Source organism: Lithobates pipiens, unplaced genomic scaffold, assembly GCF_037356315.1.
Source record: "Lithobates pipiens isolate NorthernLeopardFrog02 unplaced genomic scaffold, aLitPip1_a1.2 Scaffold_30, whole genome shotgun sequence".
In the NCBI taxonomy this organism is placed as follows: Eukaryota; Metazoa; Chordata; class Amphibia; order Anura; family Ranidae; genus Lithobates; species Lithobates pipiens.
In genome coordinates this window covers 89,043,175-89,061,618 of record NW_027507791.1, presented here as the reverse complement: position 1 = coordinate 89,061,618, position 18,444 = coordinate 89,043,175, and the positions used below count along the sequence as shown (strand labels likewise).

Below are 18,444 nucleotides of genomic sequence, written 5' to 3'. Positions count from 1 at the left end.
TGTTGGGCCGCATGCTTTTGAACAGACCTGGTCTAAGGTATTCATGGTGCAAGCAAGGTTCAGTGATGGGAAAGTTACTTTTTAACACAATTATAAATGATATAGAGATTGGAATTGAACGTACTATTTAAGTGTTTGCAGAATACACCAAGCTATGCAGTGGAATAATGTCCTTATAGTAGGTTTCCAATTTACAATCCAACTTCAGTGTATTATTGAATTAGACAACTATGTGGTAAATGAGGTTTAATCTTGATAAATGTAAACTTTTGCAATTGAGGGCTTAAAACATTTATGCACCGTACATTCTAGGACAGGGGATTCACACTCAGTTTACTTGCAGGCTGCATCAGCATTATGGCTTCCCTCAAAGGGCCTGGGTTTATCTGTAAGACTATGGGGTTCATTTACTAAAGGCAAATCCACTTTGCGCTGCAAGTGCACTTGGACGTGCAGTCGCTGTAGATCTGAGGGAGACCTGCAAGGAAAATAAAAAAACAGCCTTTTTGCTTATACATGATCGGTTGATAAAATCGACAGAGCTTTCCCTCAGATCTACAGCGACTGCACTTCCAAGTGCACTTGCAGTGCAAAGTGGATTTGCCATTAGTAAACCAACCCCATATGTCTAATCAGATAGATTGGAGTACATGGCTTGCAGGGTTAAGGAGTGTGCTACATACAGAGTGCAGGGTTGAGGAGTGCACTGTGCACAAAGTGAAAAAAATCTTTGTCGCAGCTCACCTACCCAGCTAAGATCTAGTACAGTGATGGCAAACCTTGGCACCCTAGATGTTTTGGAACTACATGTCCCATGATGCTCATGCACTCTGCAGTGTAGTTGAGCATCATGGGAAATTTAGTTCCAAAACATCTGGGGTGCCAAGGTTCGACCATCACAGGTCTAGTACCTCCTGGCAGTGTAGGCAGCTCCACCTCTATTTTTCACTTGCAGGGAGATCATTAGTCAGCATCTGGCCCCACCGTGAATTCTTGCAGGGATCTGTGAGAGTAAACACGGAAGATTTTTGTGTTTACAAGTTACAGTGGTGAGCAGAGACCAAAAGCTGTTCCACAACATTCCAACTGAGAAAAAGCCCTGAGGCAAGGGCCACATGAAATGGCTTGGGGGACCAGATTAGGCCATGGGCCTTGTGTTTGAGGAGAAGAACTAAGGGAGTTAATAGTGTGGAGGAGAATTGGGGTAGTCTGGTAGGGCAATACATTTAATAATAGCATGTTGTTTCTAAAGCTAGCAAAATACTTTCTTGTATTAAGAGGTAGAATCCAGAGAGAGAGAGAGGTATAATTATTCCCCTGTAAAAATCATTAGTAAGACTGCATCTGAAATATGCAGTTCAGTTTTGAGCACCGTTTCACAAAAAGGGAACTGGAGTAAGGACAGAGAAGGGCAACCAAACTGATAAGAGGCGCTCAGCTATGAGGAAAGATTAACTGGATGGAATTTATTCTCCTTCAAGAAGAGGAGATTAAGGGAGAGCGATATGATCAACCTGTATAAATACATAGGTGGTCCATATAGTGAACCTAAATTCTAAAGGCATTAAAATAAAAATGTGATACTTACAATGGTTTTGCAGAGAGCAGCCCCAATCCTGCCCTTCTGGGGTCTCCCCCCAACACGGTTAATGCCTTCCCCCCTATGTGCCCCTTAGCAAGCTGCTTGCAATGGGGTCACTCATGCAGGCTCACTCCCGGGCCCATGCACCATGTGTCCATTGACACAGTGAGGCTTAGTCCCACCCCCGTTCTCTCCTCACTGGCTGTGATTGAAAGCAAATAGCACCTGCTGATGCCTCATTATCCAGGGAGGAGAGAGTTCCACTAATTTTGGCCACAGTGCTGGATTAAGATCTAGCGCAGGTAAGTGTAAGGGGGAGCTGCACACAGGTTTTTGTTTTTAATACCTTAATGCAGAGAATGCATTAAAGTAAAATAAAAAAAATCTTTTAGAACCACTTTAATGTCTAGTTATTCACTTTCAGGTCATTGCAGAAGACAAGCTGGCACTCTTTACAGCTGGAGCAAAAGCAATTTAACCACAGCATATGGAAAGGCCTCTTTACAGTAAGAGAGGTGAAATAGACTTCCTTTAAAACTAGTTCTGGACAGCTCAGTATATTGTTTTAAAACAAAAAGAGCTAGATGTATTTCTAAATGCACAAAATATAACTGAATACTAATATTTATAGGTAATAACACCAGTAGTTGATCCAGGGAATATATGATTGCCTCCTGGGGGATTCTTCCCTGCTGGAAAAAAATGGGATCATGCTTTATCAGGGGTTTTTTTCTTCCCCTTTTCTCTGAACTGTGGGTAGGATTGTGATAATGGAGATAGGATTGTGTATATGGAGGTTTTCTATTTATTCATTGAACTAGATGGACTTGTCATTTTTTTTACAACCTAACATAGCTAAAACACTTTTCGTTGTCCTTCCGTTTAAATTTTCTTGCTCTGGAAAGCTTATGTATTTGCTAGTGTTATGCTAATTATTAATGGACAGGTTGATTGGAATTGCTGAAATTATCTTTCCCTTCTATAGTCTCACATTTTCTCTAGTCACTGGAGAGTACATCTCTGATAGTGAAATTCTTGAGGATTGCCTACTTTGCTCAGCAGATGCAGCCCCACTGAAGTCCAGGTTGCATGGGAGCATATGATAGCTATGTTAGACTGCTCTTCAAATATGAATGATTTCATAAATACACCAAGCCCTAAAATAGATTTGTAGTTTCTGGTATTGGTAAAATAAAATTTAAAGGAGAACTCCACTTTTGTAAAAAAATAAAATATATATATACACACACATTTGAGCATATACAATTGCTACACAAGCTATTTTGAAATGTTTTGGTATTGAAGCCTGAAATCTCTGTAATTTTCCAAAAATGTTAAACATTGTATGTAAACCTGAAGGCTTTCTGTACACCACTGAAGAACGTAACGCCTCTTAAAATGTAATTGCCTGCTTGTATGATTGGCTCAATGATTTTTTTTTTCAGTAATTTGCACAAAGATACAAGTAAAATTTTAGGCAACCCATGTGATAGGAGATCGTTTTTGGTAGGATAATTCCCGAGAGTTAAAAAAATGTATATACATACACATTTTTTTTTTCCCTTAAGGCCTCATATATATATTTTTTTATTTTCTCCCCTAAGGCCTAATATATATATATATATATATATTTTTTTTTTTTTTTTTCTCCCCTAAGGCCTCATGTACACTGCTGCTGGTAAATTGAGCAACTGGGCATTTTTTTTCAACTGCTCCTGAACTCTTCTCTGTTATCTTGTCAGTACACGTAGACAGGGTCATTTACAGTCATTTCTAGGCAGCTGAGTTTAGAGACTTTTTGGAACGCAAAAAGGCATTTCATTCGCTAAACGCGATAACTCGTGTTTTGTCTACAGGCGCTTTTCATTTTTGGCTTTTTGTTTTTTTAAAATGCAAATGTTTTAAATGTGGATTACTATCTGTCAAGGTAAATCATTCAGGAGAGGTTGTAATAACTTCCTGTGTACATGAAGCCTCAAAAGGGATGCATTCACCCCAGCTCTTTCATTAAAACGCAAGTAGTAGTTACGCTGTACTGCTTTGCAGTGGGTGAATGGAACTGTTTCAGCAAGGTTGTGTGTGTTAGGTATGTGGTGTTTGTTAATTAAAAGAATAACGCAATAAGAACTTCAAGAACAACTAGCAGATTTGGGGGGGGGGGGGGGAGAATTAGTCTGGAAAGGACATGTTGAAACAGCTTTTTCTTCAAAACAGAAGAAGCAGAAAATCCATACAATGCACATTACCTAGAGCAGATAATTTTTCTCAACAAAGATGGTATTTAAATTTAAACAAAATGAAAAGAAATGTACAGCTGCTATGGCTTTGCATTTAAAAATAAACAAAATGGTTGTACGTTTTCCTAAAAAAGATAAACCTATAAACTTTAATTTAATCTTTACAAGGCTCTTTTTAACAATTATACAATTGTTATGTTACAAATACCATTTAATATTGGGCATTAAAGTAGGCTAAACGCCAGAGCAAATATTATTTATTGGGAAGCCTGTTCATTATGATGTAAATCCAAATATTCAGACCCATGATCTTTACATATGGTATTCACAAAATTGAATAGTAGCTTGCATGTGGTTAAATTAGTTATTTGCCAAGAGCACTCTATGTATATTATAATTTGAAACGGGCAACAGCATGGAATTCTGCATAGTGACAACAGGGGAAAATGATAAAGTTTACTATAGATGTACCAAGTCCTTTGACTTGGCTTCTGAGAGTTATCTATTGTGACTGTAACAAACTTTTGGTTACAAAACAGAGGACAGGTATTCTGGCAGTTGCATCATGGGAATGGTTCTCAAAGTACGATTTACATGTGTTTCAAGAGACGGAGAAGCATATTTGCAACTCAGTGGACAAAATGTTTAAAACCAAAAATACCCAAATTCAATAAAATTATTACCGTATATACTCGAGTATAGGCCGACCCGAATATAAGCCGAGGCCCCCAATTTACCCCCAAAAAAACTGGCAAACTTATTGACTCGTGTATAAGCCGAGGGTGAGACATGCCTGTCCATCCCTGTGTGTGTGTCCGTCCATCCCTGTGTGTCCGTCCATCCCTGTGTGTCCGTCCATCCCTGTGTGTCCGTCCATCCATCCCTGTGTGTGTGTGTGTCCATCCATCCATCCATCCCTGTGTGTGTGTGTCTCCATCCATCCATCCATCCATCCATCCCTGTGTGTGTGTGTCTCCATCCATCCCTGTGTGTGTGTCTCCATCCATCCATCCATCCCTGTGTGTGTGTGTCTCCATCCGTGTGTGTGTGTGTGTGTGTGTGTGTGTGTGTATGTGTGTGTGTGTGTGTCCAGCCTACCTGTGTCCCGAGCCTTTGTCCCGAGCCTCCGTCCCGTGCCTTGCCTCCTTGCCTCCGTCCCGTGCCGTGCCTTGCCGCCGTGCCTTGCCTCCGTCCCGTGTCGTGCCTTGCCTTGCCTCCGTCCCGTCCCGTCCCGTGCCGTGCCTTGCCTTGCCTCCGTCCCGTGCCCTCTTCGTCGGCGCCTCGGCGGCCATTGTAAAATTCAAAAGCCTCCGCCTTCGCCTGTGATAGGCGGAACACTGAATTTCCCAGCAGCCTGTGTTCCGCCTATCACGGACATCGTATCATCCTCGTCCGTAGTACGAGGATGATACGATGTCCGTGATAGGCGGAACACAGGCTGCTGGGAAATTCAGTGTTCCGCCTATCACAGGCGAAGGCGGAGCCGGAGGCGCGGCTTTTGAATGATAGAATGGCCGCTGTCTGTCTGCTCGACACGCTGATCGAGCGGGCAGACAGCGATGACTCGAGTATAAGCCGAGGGGGGCACTTTCAGCCTCAAAAAAGAGGCTGAAAATCTCGGCTTATACTCGAGTATATACGGTAATGTAAAGGTCAATGTAAATCCGTAGTAAGCATACTAGAACAAAACAACATTGTTATGTGTTCTGAACCTTTATGGAAGTACATCTGCAAAATGAAGGAGAATAAACTAAGAAAAACAAATTCCTTTTTTCTTTATAAATTGCTGAAAAGGCACTTACAGATAAAACAAAATAATTTACTTCTCCACTATATATGGAAAAAGTGGATTCCATCAAACAATTATGTACTGTAGCAATAATTTTAATTAAAAAAAAAAACTCACTCATATCAAAACAGAAAAGGAATGTTCTAATAAATTTTTGGACTCCCCGTAGGCCCAGTCCACACATTCTAAAGCTTTAATTGCAGAGATAAAAGAATTGTTTTAAAGGAAAGCTGTAAGAAACTGCCCGTAGCTAAAGAAAATTATAAGTCTGGCATCCAATACATGGAGGGGAGAAAATTATTCGCAGAAGTCAACAGTTACATTTTAGGAGTCAGGCTTTAGCGTTTGAAAAAAAATAAAATGGTACCAGCTGTTTAGGACAAATGGACTTGGCTGTAGACAAGCAGGGTCTGCAGCCCTCTTGCTTGTTTACACCTGAGTGTATTTGCCCTGTCACTGCAGACTTTACCTGGGGTTTGTCTTCACCTTAGGTCATTACCTGGAACCAGGGTGCTTTTACACCCACTACCTGCATTTGGATCGTTTCGCAACTGGGTTCCAGTTCCATCCTGTCCCATGGGAGTTCCAGGCACTAGTCGCCATAAGCTTGAATGACTCACTGGCACATGAGTCCACTACGTCTGGTAAAAGTATTCATCTATGTTCCCTGGGTGGAGGATACACTATTCCTGGGTGTTACATCGGCCATTATTGTTTCATCTCAAAATCAAAATCCTTTTTATTTGGGCTATTTGCCTTTACAAACTCACAGGACTTTGCACTTTTCTTATATACAAGCATTTTATGGTTATATGCACTTTATAATATGTTGCTTTTATGATGGTTTACAGCGCTACACTGTGTTTCTACACATTTCCTTGACTTTGTTAGCTGCTTTTCACATGATTGGTTAGTACAGTAATTTCACAAACTTTTCCACAATAAGATCAGAGTGGATTTATGATTGCGTTGACTCTTTGTTGTCCAGTCAGTGCCATGGAACACCACTATATGCCTTAAGGCAAAGAGTAAGTGGTGTCAGTCTCCTAGCTGTAGAATTCACAGATATGACTATACACAATTACAAATCCTTTGGCATATAGCACAGTTCACAGATATGTGTTTCAACTGTGTATTTAACAGTTTCCCTAGAGTTAAAGGAGTATAGCCAGTGCTTTTTTGGCTGTACTTCTATGGAGTGCAGTTTGTTCTTCACACCTCTGCCCCAATTTCAGCAGACAGTGTGCTGAAAGTCAGCTGATGTTGCAGAACCGATCCAGGCTCTGAAAAGATCCTGGCTATATGGTTGGGATCCACCTGGATGGGCAGATGGCACAGGCTCCCAGGGAGCTGCACAGAGCCTGAGTCAGCTGCTCTTGCCCCTTCACAACCCAATGCTCCAGTGAGCTGACTCACTGGAGGGGCAGAGCAGAGAGCTGGTAACTGACAGTCACCGGCTCTCTCTTTTTTTATGAATCCCAAACTGCTCTTTTAAAGTGTATATGAACTCAAAAGCAAAAATGTAATTTATTGCAGCTCACCAATCCTTAAATGTGATGACTGGCTGCATTATGTTTATTTTAGAATTCCCTCACTTTATTTTCACCTGTTAATCCTGTCAGGAAGTCTATTTTTCAACTTTTGTTTTAGTGTGCAGGTTTGTGTCTATTTTGTCGGGCAACAAAATAGACACAAACCTGTATTCTGCATTAACCACAGATAGTGTGAAATCATTGTAAGCACCCCTGCCAAACTCCAGGTTTACCAACACTTTAAATAATTTGGGCAGCTTGACAAGGCTGCCTCCAATTAGCTGAAATGGAAATTGGCGAGGTGGAGAGGCAGACAGAATTACAATCAGAAGAAACCTTGCTGTGAAAAGTTGAGAGGACCAATTTGATTTTGTTCCAGCAGCAGACAGGAAGTCCCCGTACTGCTCCCAGAACACAGTGCTCCATAATGCATGTAACTGAAACAGTGTTGATAGAAGCCACATTGATTAGTAAAGGACATAATGCGTTGGCATCAGCTTGGCCCAAATAAACTATTTAGGGTTCATTCACACATGAATGCAGTGCAGGAGAGCCACGTCCCTGCACCACATTCAGATTGCAAAGTCTTTGTGATCTGCTGCGGGGGTCAGTTAAAAGTTAACGATACCCAAAAACACAGGTCACAAAAGCACTGCGTTTGCTCTCCCAGTACAAAAGTACCATGTAATTCGGTTGACGTGCATTTTAAAAAGACCATCTAACTCATCCGTCCCCACAGATTGACAATGCTGCTGCCCCAGGATGGTTATGTTGCTCCTTCATAGAGAAGTGAGTGTAGCTACACTAAGACAGAATTGTTCTGTTAAATCGAGTTACCAGGTTAAAAAAAAGGACAACTAATGCAGCTATCACATCTAAGGATTGGTAAGGTGTAATATAGTAAATTTTTGCATTTGGGGTTTTATTTTTAAATGTGTAATATCTAAATGTCTTCCTTTGTTTTATTTAGCTACCACGGTACAGTGTGATACTTTTTTTTTTTTTTTTTTTAAACATACCTTAATTCAAAAAATAAAAAAAACAAGACAAGACGTTTTAGGACGAAGTCCACCTTGGTGTATATTTTTACACTAAAAACCATGATTCAAGTAATTTTTTTTTTATATTGGTTTATATATTCTGGGAACATGGGCAATAAATATACATTTCTAAATATGAAAATTTGGCTTGATGTTCATACATAGCGACACAAACATTCACCTGAATAATCTTTGTTACAATAGCTAAATGATCACTGGGGCAAGGCAAACTTGTCTCTTTTTTTTTTCTCCCTAAGGATATGAACATGAATGCATAAAGCCTTTAAAATATTGCTCCTGCACACGCGCACACACACACACACACACTAGAATTTCTATCCATGTAATCAAATTTAAACATAATGTGATGCTGATAATGTTGAGGATCCTCGTCAAATTCTGATATACTGAACCTGGCAGTAAGGGTAAGGTGATTCCAGCCTTCTTACTGAAGGATATCATAAGGGTATTGAAGATGGGATCCGGCATCCAAGGTGCATATGACTGATGTTACTGATTAACAAGTTTACATTATACTTTATTTTTCTTTCAATAATAAAAAAAAGTGCAGATTATATGCTGTATTGTCTCCTGGACAGAGCAAGTTTGGTGCCATTTTGTTTAATAAGACGATACAGTCATGGGGGAGACTACAGCTGACAGATCAAGCATGCACTGGCACAAAAGCCTAAAAGGAGGAAGATTAAATCCATTATAATCTAGCCCTGAGTAGGTACTGCTGGTAATGAGAAGAAAGGGTTATAGATCACCAGGTTTCTTACTGCAGTTAATGCAGACACGGACAGGGTGGTCCCAACCTCGAGAGGGCACTGGTCTTCTATCATTTGAACATTCACCACAAAAACCTTGACCGCAGGCTCTGCAATGGTGTTTAGAGAGTTTGACATTGAATTCCTTTTTGCAGTTGTAGCAATCTGTGATCTCATGGTCTGGAATCCAGTATGTAGGTCTTGCAGCATCTTTCATTAGCCCTAAATTTTCATTAAAGAAAATGTTACAAATAATCTGCAAGAGAAATCTAAAATAAAAAAAAACAAATCTCTGGCCTTAAAGCATTTGTTAGTCTTTAACTAAAAAAATTATGTATCCAGTCTCTTTAAAGTATGTTATACAGCACAGTGCTTGTGTTGTGTTGCGTTGCTTGGCCCTTTCTATCACCTGAAATACCTGGCTGATCCTGCCTGGTTGTGACCTACGGTTTATCATGGCTACCGTGGTTTAGTTTTATGTGCCGCCATCATCCACAGCTCTGTCCGCCTCTCCCCCCTCCCCTCTGGCTGCTGAAAATTCTTTTAAATGTTCACACAATCCTCTCTGTTTAATAATTGACAAGTGCCCATTGTATGTGCTTTATAAATAAAATTATGTTCGACACCTTATTTCAGAGCGGCACTCGTGACTGGCTGCCTCTCTCCTCCCTACTATATTCAGCGGGGGATTCTCGGCCCCTCCCACTGTAGCTATCAAAGCGAGAGAGGCGCTCTGAAATAAGGTATAGAACGGCATTTTATCTATAAAGCATATACACTGGGTACCTGTCATTATTAAACAGAGGATTGTGTGAAAATTTAAAATAATTTTTCAGCACAGCCAGAGGGGAGTGGTGTCACAAGTTGACAGGCAGGCCGAGGGGGGTGGACAGAGCTGCGGATGATGGAGGCACATAAACTGACCACGGTGTCAGGATGGCTTAACCACATTAAAGTGACTCATTTCAAAATTACATTGCCAATAAAATGCCCCCTGCAAGAAAAAAAAAACCCACACTGTAGGATTCATAGGAAGAACCATGGTGTCAATTTCTCTTCATCACCGTGCACACGCAGAGGGAAGGATATTTCTCATCGTCTTGGCAGGAGACACTTTCACTGGCAGTTTGATTTTAGCAACAGAGTCACCTTAGTAAGTATGAGGAATCTACTCTTGCAAATCTCCTGTACAGCAGCACTCAGACTGAAAGTGGGAGGGGCAGTGCTAGAAGCTAGGTAGGTGTGCTGCATGCAAATATGCATTAAATACAAGTACATAAGTGTCGCAAGTAAAAAACTTTTAACCACCTCAATACTGGGCACTTATACCCCCTTCCTGCCCAGACCAATTTTCAGCGGACCTGAACAGATGCTCTATAGAGCTCTATGGAGCGTCGGATGTCAGCAGGGACATGTCCGCTGACATCCAAGCCTCTCCGATCCAAAAAAGTGTGACGGAGGTAAAAGCTAATTTTTCCCATCCGTCATCGAATCGGGTGACGACGGACAATGCGGTCCGTTGTCACCCGATCTCCCATATGGGAGAGTGGCGCTGTGACAGGTCCGTCCCTGTGCAGTGTGCAGAGACAGACCTGTCATCTTCCTGCTCAGCGTAGATTGCTCCCGCGATCCCCACTGAGCAAGCGGATATCCCCGTGTGAAAGGACCCTAACAAGTCAGGAAAGTACAAATACCCTCCAAATTACCCATTTTTAGAAAGTAGACATTCCAAGGTATTTTTTTTTTGTAATTTTTTTCCCACAATTCTTTGCAAAATTAAGATTTTTTATTTTTATTTTTTTTACAAAATTGTCATATTAACAGGTTATTTCTCACACACATCATATGCATACAACAAATTTGATAAAAAAAAAAAAAAAAGGAGGGGGGTTTAAGGTTTGCGCTATGGAGACAAATGATTAAAAATAATTTTGGAAGAGGTAATAATGATGGAAGAGGCAATAAAAATTAAAATTATAAAATGTAAAAAGTATATATGTAATAGAAGGGAGGCTGCCACTACCAAATATTACCAGCTATGGCACTCTCCTATGACAGCAAATTGTATATACAAAATACACCATGAAAATGGTCAATAGATACCACATGCGGGTTACAAATAAAAGTGCTAATATTAGTGAACATCCATATTAACCCTTTCATGACTAAGGCCGCGTACACACGCGGGGACTGTTCGCCCAACTTTGTCCGTCAAACAGTTTCGGCAAACAGTCCGCTCAAAATTAGCATGGACGGACATGGCCACACACGACGAACGAACAGTTTGCTGAAACCGTGCGCGATGACGTGAACGGCACGTACGACGGGACGAAAAATACGACGTCCTATACACTGCATTATAACTTTCGGCGTGTTAAGCCTTTCTGAGCATGCGCGGAACTTAGTTTGTCGAACAAGCCTACACACGGGCGGACTGTTCGCTCAAACAAGGTTTCAGCGGACAGTTTTACGGAATTTCCGAAAAACCTTGTTCGTCAAACTGTCCGCTGAAACTGTCCGCTGAAAGCCCACACACGAGCGGACTGTCCGCCCAAACACTGTTCAGCGGACAAAGTTGGGCGAACAGTCCGCCCGTGTGTACGCGGCCTAAGCCTATTTTTGGAATTTGGTGTTTACAAGTTAAAATCCATATTTTTTGCTAGAAAATTACTTGGAACCCCCAAACATTATATATATTTTTTTAGCAGAGGCTCTAGAGAATAAAACGGCGATTGTTGCAATATTTTATGTCACACGGTATTTGCGCAGTGGTGTTTTAAACGCAACTTTTTGGGAAAAGGGACACTTTCATGAATAATAAAAAAACAAAACAGTAAAATTAGCCCAATTTTTTTGCGTAATGTGAAAGATAATGTTACGCCGAGTAAATAGATACCATACATGTCACACTTTATAATTGCGCGCACTTGTAGATTGACGACAAAGTACGGTACCTAAAAATCTCAATAGGCGACGCTTTAAAAAATGTTTACGGTTACCAGGTTAGCGTTACAGAGGAGGTCTACTGCTAGAATTATTGCTCTCGCTCTGACGATCGCGGCGATACCTCACATGTGTGATTTGAACACCGTTTACATACGCGGGCGCGACTTCCGTATGCGTTTTCTTTGCTTCGCGAGCTCGCGGGGACGGCGGGCGCTTTGAAAAATTTTTTTTTATTTATTTTATTTATTTTAAAACGACTAAATTGTTTTAAAAAAAAAATAAAAAATTTGATCACTTTTATTGCTGTCACAAGGAATGTAAACATCCCTTGTGACAGTAATAGGTGGTGACAGGTACTCTTTATGGAGGGATCGGGGGTCTAAAAGACCCCCCACCCCTCCTTTACACTTCAATGTATTCAGATCGCCGAAAACGGCGATTCTGAATACCGGATATTTTTTTAAAACCGGCGCCATTGGCAGCCGAGTAAACGGGAAGTGACGTCATGACGTCGCTTCCGTGTTTACGATGAGGAGACTGGAACGAAGCCGATTACGGCTTCGTTCCAGTTCCTCCGCAGCAGCCGGAGGCGTCGGACCACTGATCGGTGCTCCCGATCGAGCGGGAGCAGCGGTAACAGCGGCGAGAGGCGGCGGGAGGGGGGGACGTCCCCTCCCGCTCCTCCGGCATAACAGCCGAGCGGCTTTTAGCCGCATCGGTTGTTATGGCTGGATAGCCAATCGCCCGCTGTAAAAAACGGTACCGGGATGATGCCTGCAGGTGCGGGCATCATCCCGGTATACCCCCCGGAAGCCGAGTACGCAGATCTGCGTACGCTCGGCGGGAAGGGGTTAAAGTGCTAATGAAACTGGTAAACGACTATAATAATTGATACAAGTGCAAATTGCAAAAAGACAAAAAAAAAAAATAACTCAACTTTAATCTATATTCCACAACTATGTGCGATATAAAGTGCTTTCCTGACGCCTTCATGGCAGCACACACTGGGTTGTGACTCCGCCCCCACAACCTGACAGGATTGGATTAGCTATACATTTGAAGGGGAGACCCCCCGCTGCATTCTCTTTTTTTATCCTCACCTGACAGGTTGGACGGACAAAGTTTTCCTGTTACAGATGAATAAGCCTCTACCGCATTCACCCCAGCAGGTTCAAGCCTCTGCTGTTTGGAAGTCCCTCCTGTACAGTCTCTAAAAAGGAGCTTCTATGGAGGGAGCCCCCCGCTCTGGTGGTCTCAAGGGGCATTTTTGCTGGCATATGACAAGCTTTAAAGAAGCTTTTATCTGCAGTGGATTCCCTTCCTTGCCTTTGCTCTCTCTTTTCCTATGTATATACATCTGGCATCTTTAGGTTAAATTTCTTTGGAAAATATATATCTACCTTGTTTTTCCCAGCGGAGGGAGCAGGATTTGCTGGTACCTGTTATCCCTCATGACTGCCGTTCGTTTCGCCGCACTGCGCATGTCCAGTCTTAGGATTTTCTTTCCTATGTTTTCTTTAGAGCTTCCCTCTTCCAAGATGGCACGGGGGTGCTCGTGTCACTTCCACGCATGCACGGAGCGTCATTCAGCGGCGGTATGGCGCCATTTTCTAAAAACACAGTGTCCCTGTGTAATTCCAGTGTATGATGTATTGCTGGCTGCAGCTGAAGACTGCTCTGCATTCCTAATTTCAGAATTCTACCAAAGGTAAGTCCCTGTGGGGTTTCTTTATACTCTTTTTTTGCTTAGTCAATTTATTTTATGTTTGAATTTAAATATTAAAATATTATTTAAATAATTATGAATAAATATTTAATTTATATTTTTCTATGCATTTCGAGCAGTTAAATATTAAAAAAAAAAAAAAAAAAAAAGTTTCGGTGGGAATCATAATAGTTCCTTCCTGCTTATGCGTTCCTTCTTACGTTTTAGACTGTCCTGTACCCTTTTCCTTATGGAGGCCACTGCCCACGCAGACCACCATCAGCAAGTTAGGTAAGAGGCTATACCGGTTAGGTACGTATTGAAGGGGAGATAAAAAAAAAAAGTGCCAGATGCTTAGTGCTGCCTTTTTTTTTCTTTCGGCAGCCCGGCTGAGTCAAGAACAACCAGTTCTAGACAGGGGAGAAGATCCAGCCATACCTCAAGCAGAAAATCTTGCAGAAGCCGCTCAAGATCCCCTTCACGCCACCGAAGGCATAGCGATTCACGGCATAGCCACTCACACCGTAGCCAGTCAGGTCGCAGAAAATCTCCTCCTTCGCATTATCAGAGCCGCCATGCCCATCCTGCAGCAAATGCCTGCTGGGTATGCGGTGCCCCCGCTTTGCCAGACAAGCTTGCTTGTCGCTCCTGCTTCAGTGAGGCCACTAGAGAAAAGGAAGCAGATGCTAGAATGGCCACGGATCTCATTAGGGAGTCTGTACGGGAAACATTGCTGGGGTCAGCAACGTCAACTATGGATAGAGCAGTTCCTAGCACATCCTCTGCGGAACCTCGTCTCACCCAAACATCAGAATCCTCCTCTGAGGATGAGAATCAGGATATGTCAGCCGGCTTTGACTTTTCCCTTGTGGAACCTTTTGCGAAATCCGTTAAGGAGGCAATTGGCTGGCCTATGGTACGGAAATATTTTTCGAATTTGAAAAGGGATCCGGAGACCTTTCCTTTTATTGAGGATCTCATCAAGGACGAATGGGAGAGATCAGATAAGAGAGCTAGCCTCTCCAATAGACTGGCAAAAATGTATCCCTTAAAGGAAGCGAAAGTGAGGTCCCTAATGAATGCCCCCATCGTCGACTCTTCATTAATGCGTCTTGCCCGTCCCGTAACCTTACCGATCGAGGATGCGGTCTCTTTCCAGGATATTTTGGATTGAAAGAAGGATCTAGAATTAAAAAAAGCTTATTCCACGGCTGGAGGGGCCTGTAGACCAGCGATTACTACGGCGGCAGTGGCCAAAACCATCTCAGGATGGGCATCCGGAGTGGAGAAGGACCTTAAAGATGGCATCGAGATGGAGAAAAATAATATCTTCCCTGCAGGAGATCAGACTCGCAGGAGATTTCATGGCAGAGGCCTCGATACATGTTATAAGATCTTCTGCTAGGTCAATGCTGGCTTCGGTGACGGCAAGAAGAGCTCTATGACTGAAGCCATGGATAGCAGACGCAGCCTCTAAAACTAATTGGTGCAGGATTCCATACGATGGTTCAAACCTGTTCGGTGCCAAACTAAATTCGGCCATCTCCAAAGTTTCCAGGGAAATCAGGTCTGATCCCTTCCGACAGAAGACCTAGGGCACAGAGAGGTCCAGCCTTCAAGTGTAATTTGCCAGACAAATACCGGGAATCCAGATCCTACCGTCCAGGTAGGGAGTTTAGAAGGGACTGGAGGAGCACAAAACCCTCCTTTTTCAAATTGCAGAAATCCAAGGCCACTCCGGCTGGGGATCAGCCAAAATCATTTTGAAAATCCGCCTGCCCACCTGTCCCAGGTGGGTGCCAGGCTGAAAAGCTTTTTCAAAATTTGGGCGAGACACATAAAAGACTTATGGACACTTTCCACAATAAAATTTGGTCACAAATGGAAGTTCAAGAACAGTTTTTCACCAAACTGCTTCTGCTCAACCAGGCTTCCGTCTTCATTGTCCAAAAGGAGCCTGTTAGTAAAATATATAACAGAGCTGAGACAAAAGGGTGCAATCCTAGAAGTGCCATCACACCAAAAAGGGAAAGGGTTCTATTCCCCTCTTTTTTTTAGTGAAAAAGACGACAGGCGACTTGCGACCCGTGCTAGACCACAAGAGACTCAGAGGCATCCAAGTGGAGTCCTTCAAAATGGAAAGCTTACAGTCTATTCTAGCGATAAACCTAAACGACTGGATGCTTTCTATAGATTTGTCAGACGCTTATCTTCATGTGCCAGTTCACCCGGTTTTTCAAAGATTTCTGCGTTTTGCCATAAAACAACACCACTTCCAGTTTCAGTGTCTTCCGTTCGGCATTTCCTCGGCTCCCAGGACATTTACCAAAATTCTGTTGCCGCTGGTAGCTTTCCTCAGGGAGAAAGGATTGCGAGTCCACCACTATCTGGACGACATCCTGCTGTTAGCAGAAAATCAAGAATCTCTGATTCTCCACCGGGAGATTTTCCTTGCGACCCTTCAGAAATTTGGGTGGATAGTCAACTGGAGGAAGAGCAGTTTGCAACCTACACAGAGAATGGTCTTTCTGGGGGCAGACCTGGACACCAGATTAAACAGGATACAGCTTCCACAGGAGAAGGTCAAACCTCTAGTGCGGAAAATGCAAAGACTATTGTCGACAAATCAGTTGCCAGCCAGAGCCTGCCTAAGTGTACTGGGGTCCATGTCGGCAACAATACCTATGATACAGTGGTCCCAGTGGCACACGAGACCTCTCCAGAACTCATTTCTCAGGCAGTGGGATGGAGTATCGATGCGTCAAATCATCTTTGTCTCCAGTACAGTGAAGCAGTCGATATGGTGGTGGACACACCACAGCAATCTCGGGAAATACAGACCGATAGTCCCTCCGGATCCAGAAGTAGTAACTTCGGACGCCTGCCAGACGGGTTGGGGAGCCCATTTTCAAGACCAGGCAGCCCAGGGGCAGTGGCATTTTCAGGCGTTAGGTTTAGTCTCCAACATTCTGGAGCTCAGAGCGGCTTTCCAAGCCTTGAGAGCCTTTGCGCCACTCCTGAGAGGCAAAAATGTAGTTATCTGCATGGACAACAAAGTGGCAGTGGCCTACATTCAGAAGCAAGGAGGTACCAGGAGTGTCACTTTGACGGAGGAAGTTTGGCCCATTTTAGAATGGGCTCAGATTCATCTTTCAAGCCAAAGAGCAGTATATGTTCCAGCAGCGCAAAACATGTTAGCCGAGAGACTTTTTCCAACAACGAGTGGTCCCTGAACCCTCGAACCTTCGCTCTTTTGACGGAACTTTGGGGAATGCCAGAGATAAACCTAGCAGCTACCCCAGCGAATACCAAATGCCTCAGGTTCCTATCAAGAGGGTCATTCCTATCCGCAGAAGGGGTGGGCTGTCTGAGTCACCCATGGAACTTCAGGCTGGGATACATTTTCCTCCAATTCCATTAGTCGCAAGGTTTCTGTCCAGACTCCGGAGATCCTCAGCGACAGTGATCGCAATTATCCCACTGTGGCCGAGGAGGCCATGGTTCACGACACTTCTGCAACTCAGCCTTCAACCTCCTATTCCCCTTCGGGTATCTCCAGATCTTTTGTCCTAAGGTCAGTTCCTGCACCCAGCTCCGGAGAAGTTGCACCTGATGGCCTGGAGATTGAGAGGGCTAGGCTGAGAGCCCAGGGATGCTCTCAAGAGGTCATATCGACTAATGCAAGCTAGGAAAATTAAGACCAATTCCATTTATTCTAGAATTTGGGAAAGATTCTGCTCCATGGCTCAACAGAAAGGATGGAACAGCGTTTCTCAAGAGCCTGCTCACATTCTGGAATTTCTCCAATCGGGTCAACAAGGGCCTGAGTCTAAGTACCCTCAAGGTTCAGGTGTCTGCCCTATCAACCAAAACGGATACGAAGTGGGCCTTTCATCCACTAGTTGTCCAGTTCTTAAGAGCCTATCTGAAAATTAAACCCCCCAGGAAGCCGTTTTTTCCGTCATGGGATTTATCAGTAGTTCTTCACGCCCTGTCTTCACCTCCATTTATTCCATCTGAAAAAATCTCTCTATGGGACTTAACTTTAAAGATGACTTTCCTGATTGCAATTACATCAGCAAAAAGGGTATCGGAAATACAAGCATTAATGATCTCGGAACCTCATTTAGTTCTTTTTCCTGCCAGAGTGGTTCTAAGACCCTCGGAGCAATTTATACCCAAAGTAGCCACTCCATTCCACTACAACCAGGATATCATTCTTCCATCCTTCTCTAACAATCAGGGGGATCCACACCCTCTGGATGTGAGGTCAACCATCATCAATTATCTATCTGCTACTACCTCGTTCAGAAGGACAGATTCTCTCTTGGTCATCCCTCACGGATCCAAGCGAGGTCAAGCAGCCTCTTCACGCACCATCGCATCCTGGCTGGTTAAGATCATTAAGAAAGCATATTCCTCCCAGCAACTGGCAATTCCTGAAGGCATCAGGGCTCATTCTACAAGGGCAGTGGCTACCTCCTGGGCAGCATATTGCAGAGTGTCGCCAGAGACGATATGCAGAGCAGCGTCTTGGTCCTCCAGGCATACCTTTTATTTCCCATTACAAAGTAGATTCAGCTCACTTGTCCATGACTGACTTCGGCAGATCTATCATTAGAGCAAATTCTTCCGCATTATAAGGAATTAAAGTTTATTTTTTACTTGCACCTACCGACTGGCAAGTTATTTCCCAGTGTGTGCTGCCATGAAGGCGTCAGGAAAACTGAAAATTGTATACTCACCTTCTGTAATTTTCCTTTCCTGACGCATCTTCATGGCAGCACACGGTTCCCTCCCTGTCTCTTTGTGATGATATATACAGAGAATGCAGCGGGGGGTC

General features: G+C 43.1%; 1 protein-coding gene across 2 annotated transcripts in view; it reads right to left on the bottom strand.

The window, feature by feature from the left end:
* Positions 1-8,697: 8,697 nt before the first annotated feature.
* Positions 8,698-18,444, bottom strand: part of ZFYVE1 (zinc finger FYVE-type containing 1) — a 74,731-nt gene continuing 64,984 nt past the window's right edge. For both annotated transcript variants that reach the window (XM_077464586.1, XM_077464585.1), the window contains one exon: positions 8,698-9,172. In XM_077464586.1, coding sequence (XP_077320712.1) covers positions 8,940-9,172 — 233 coding nt within the window. In that variant the 3' untranslated portion in view covers positions 8,698-8,939. The remainder of the gene's footprint in view (positions 9,173-18,444) is intronic.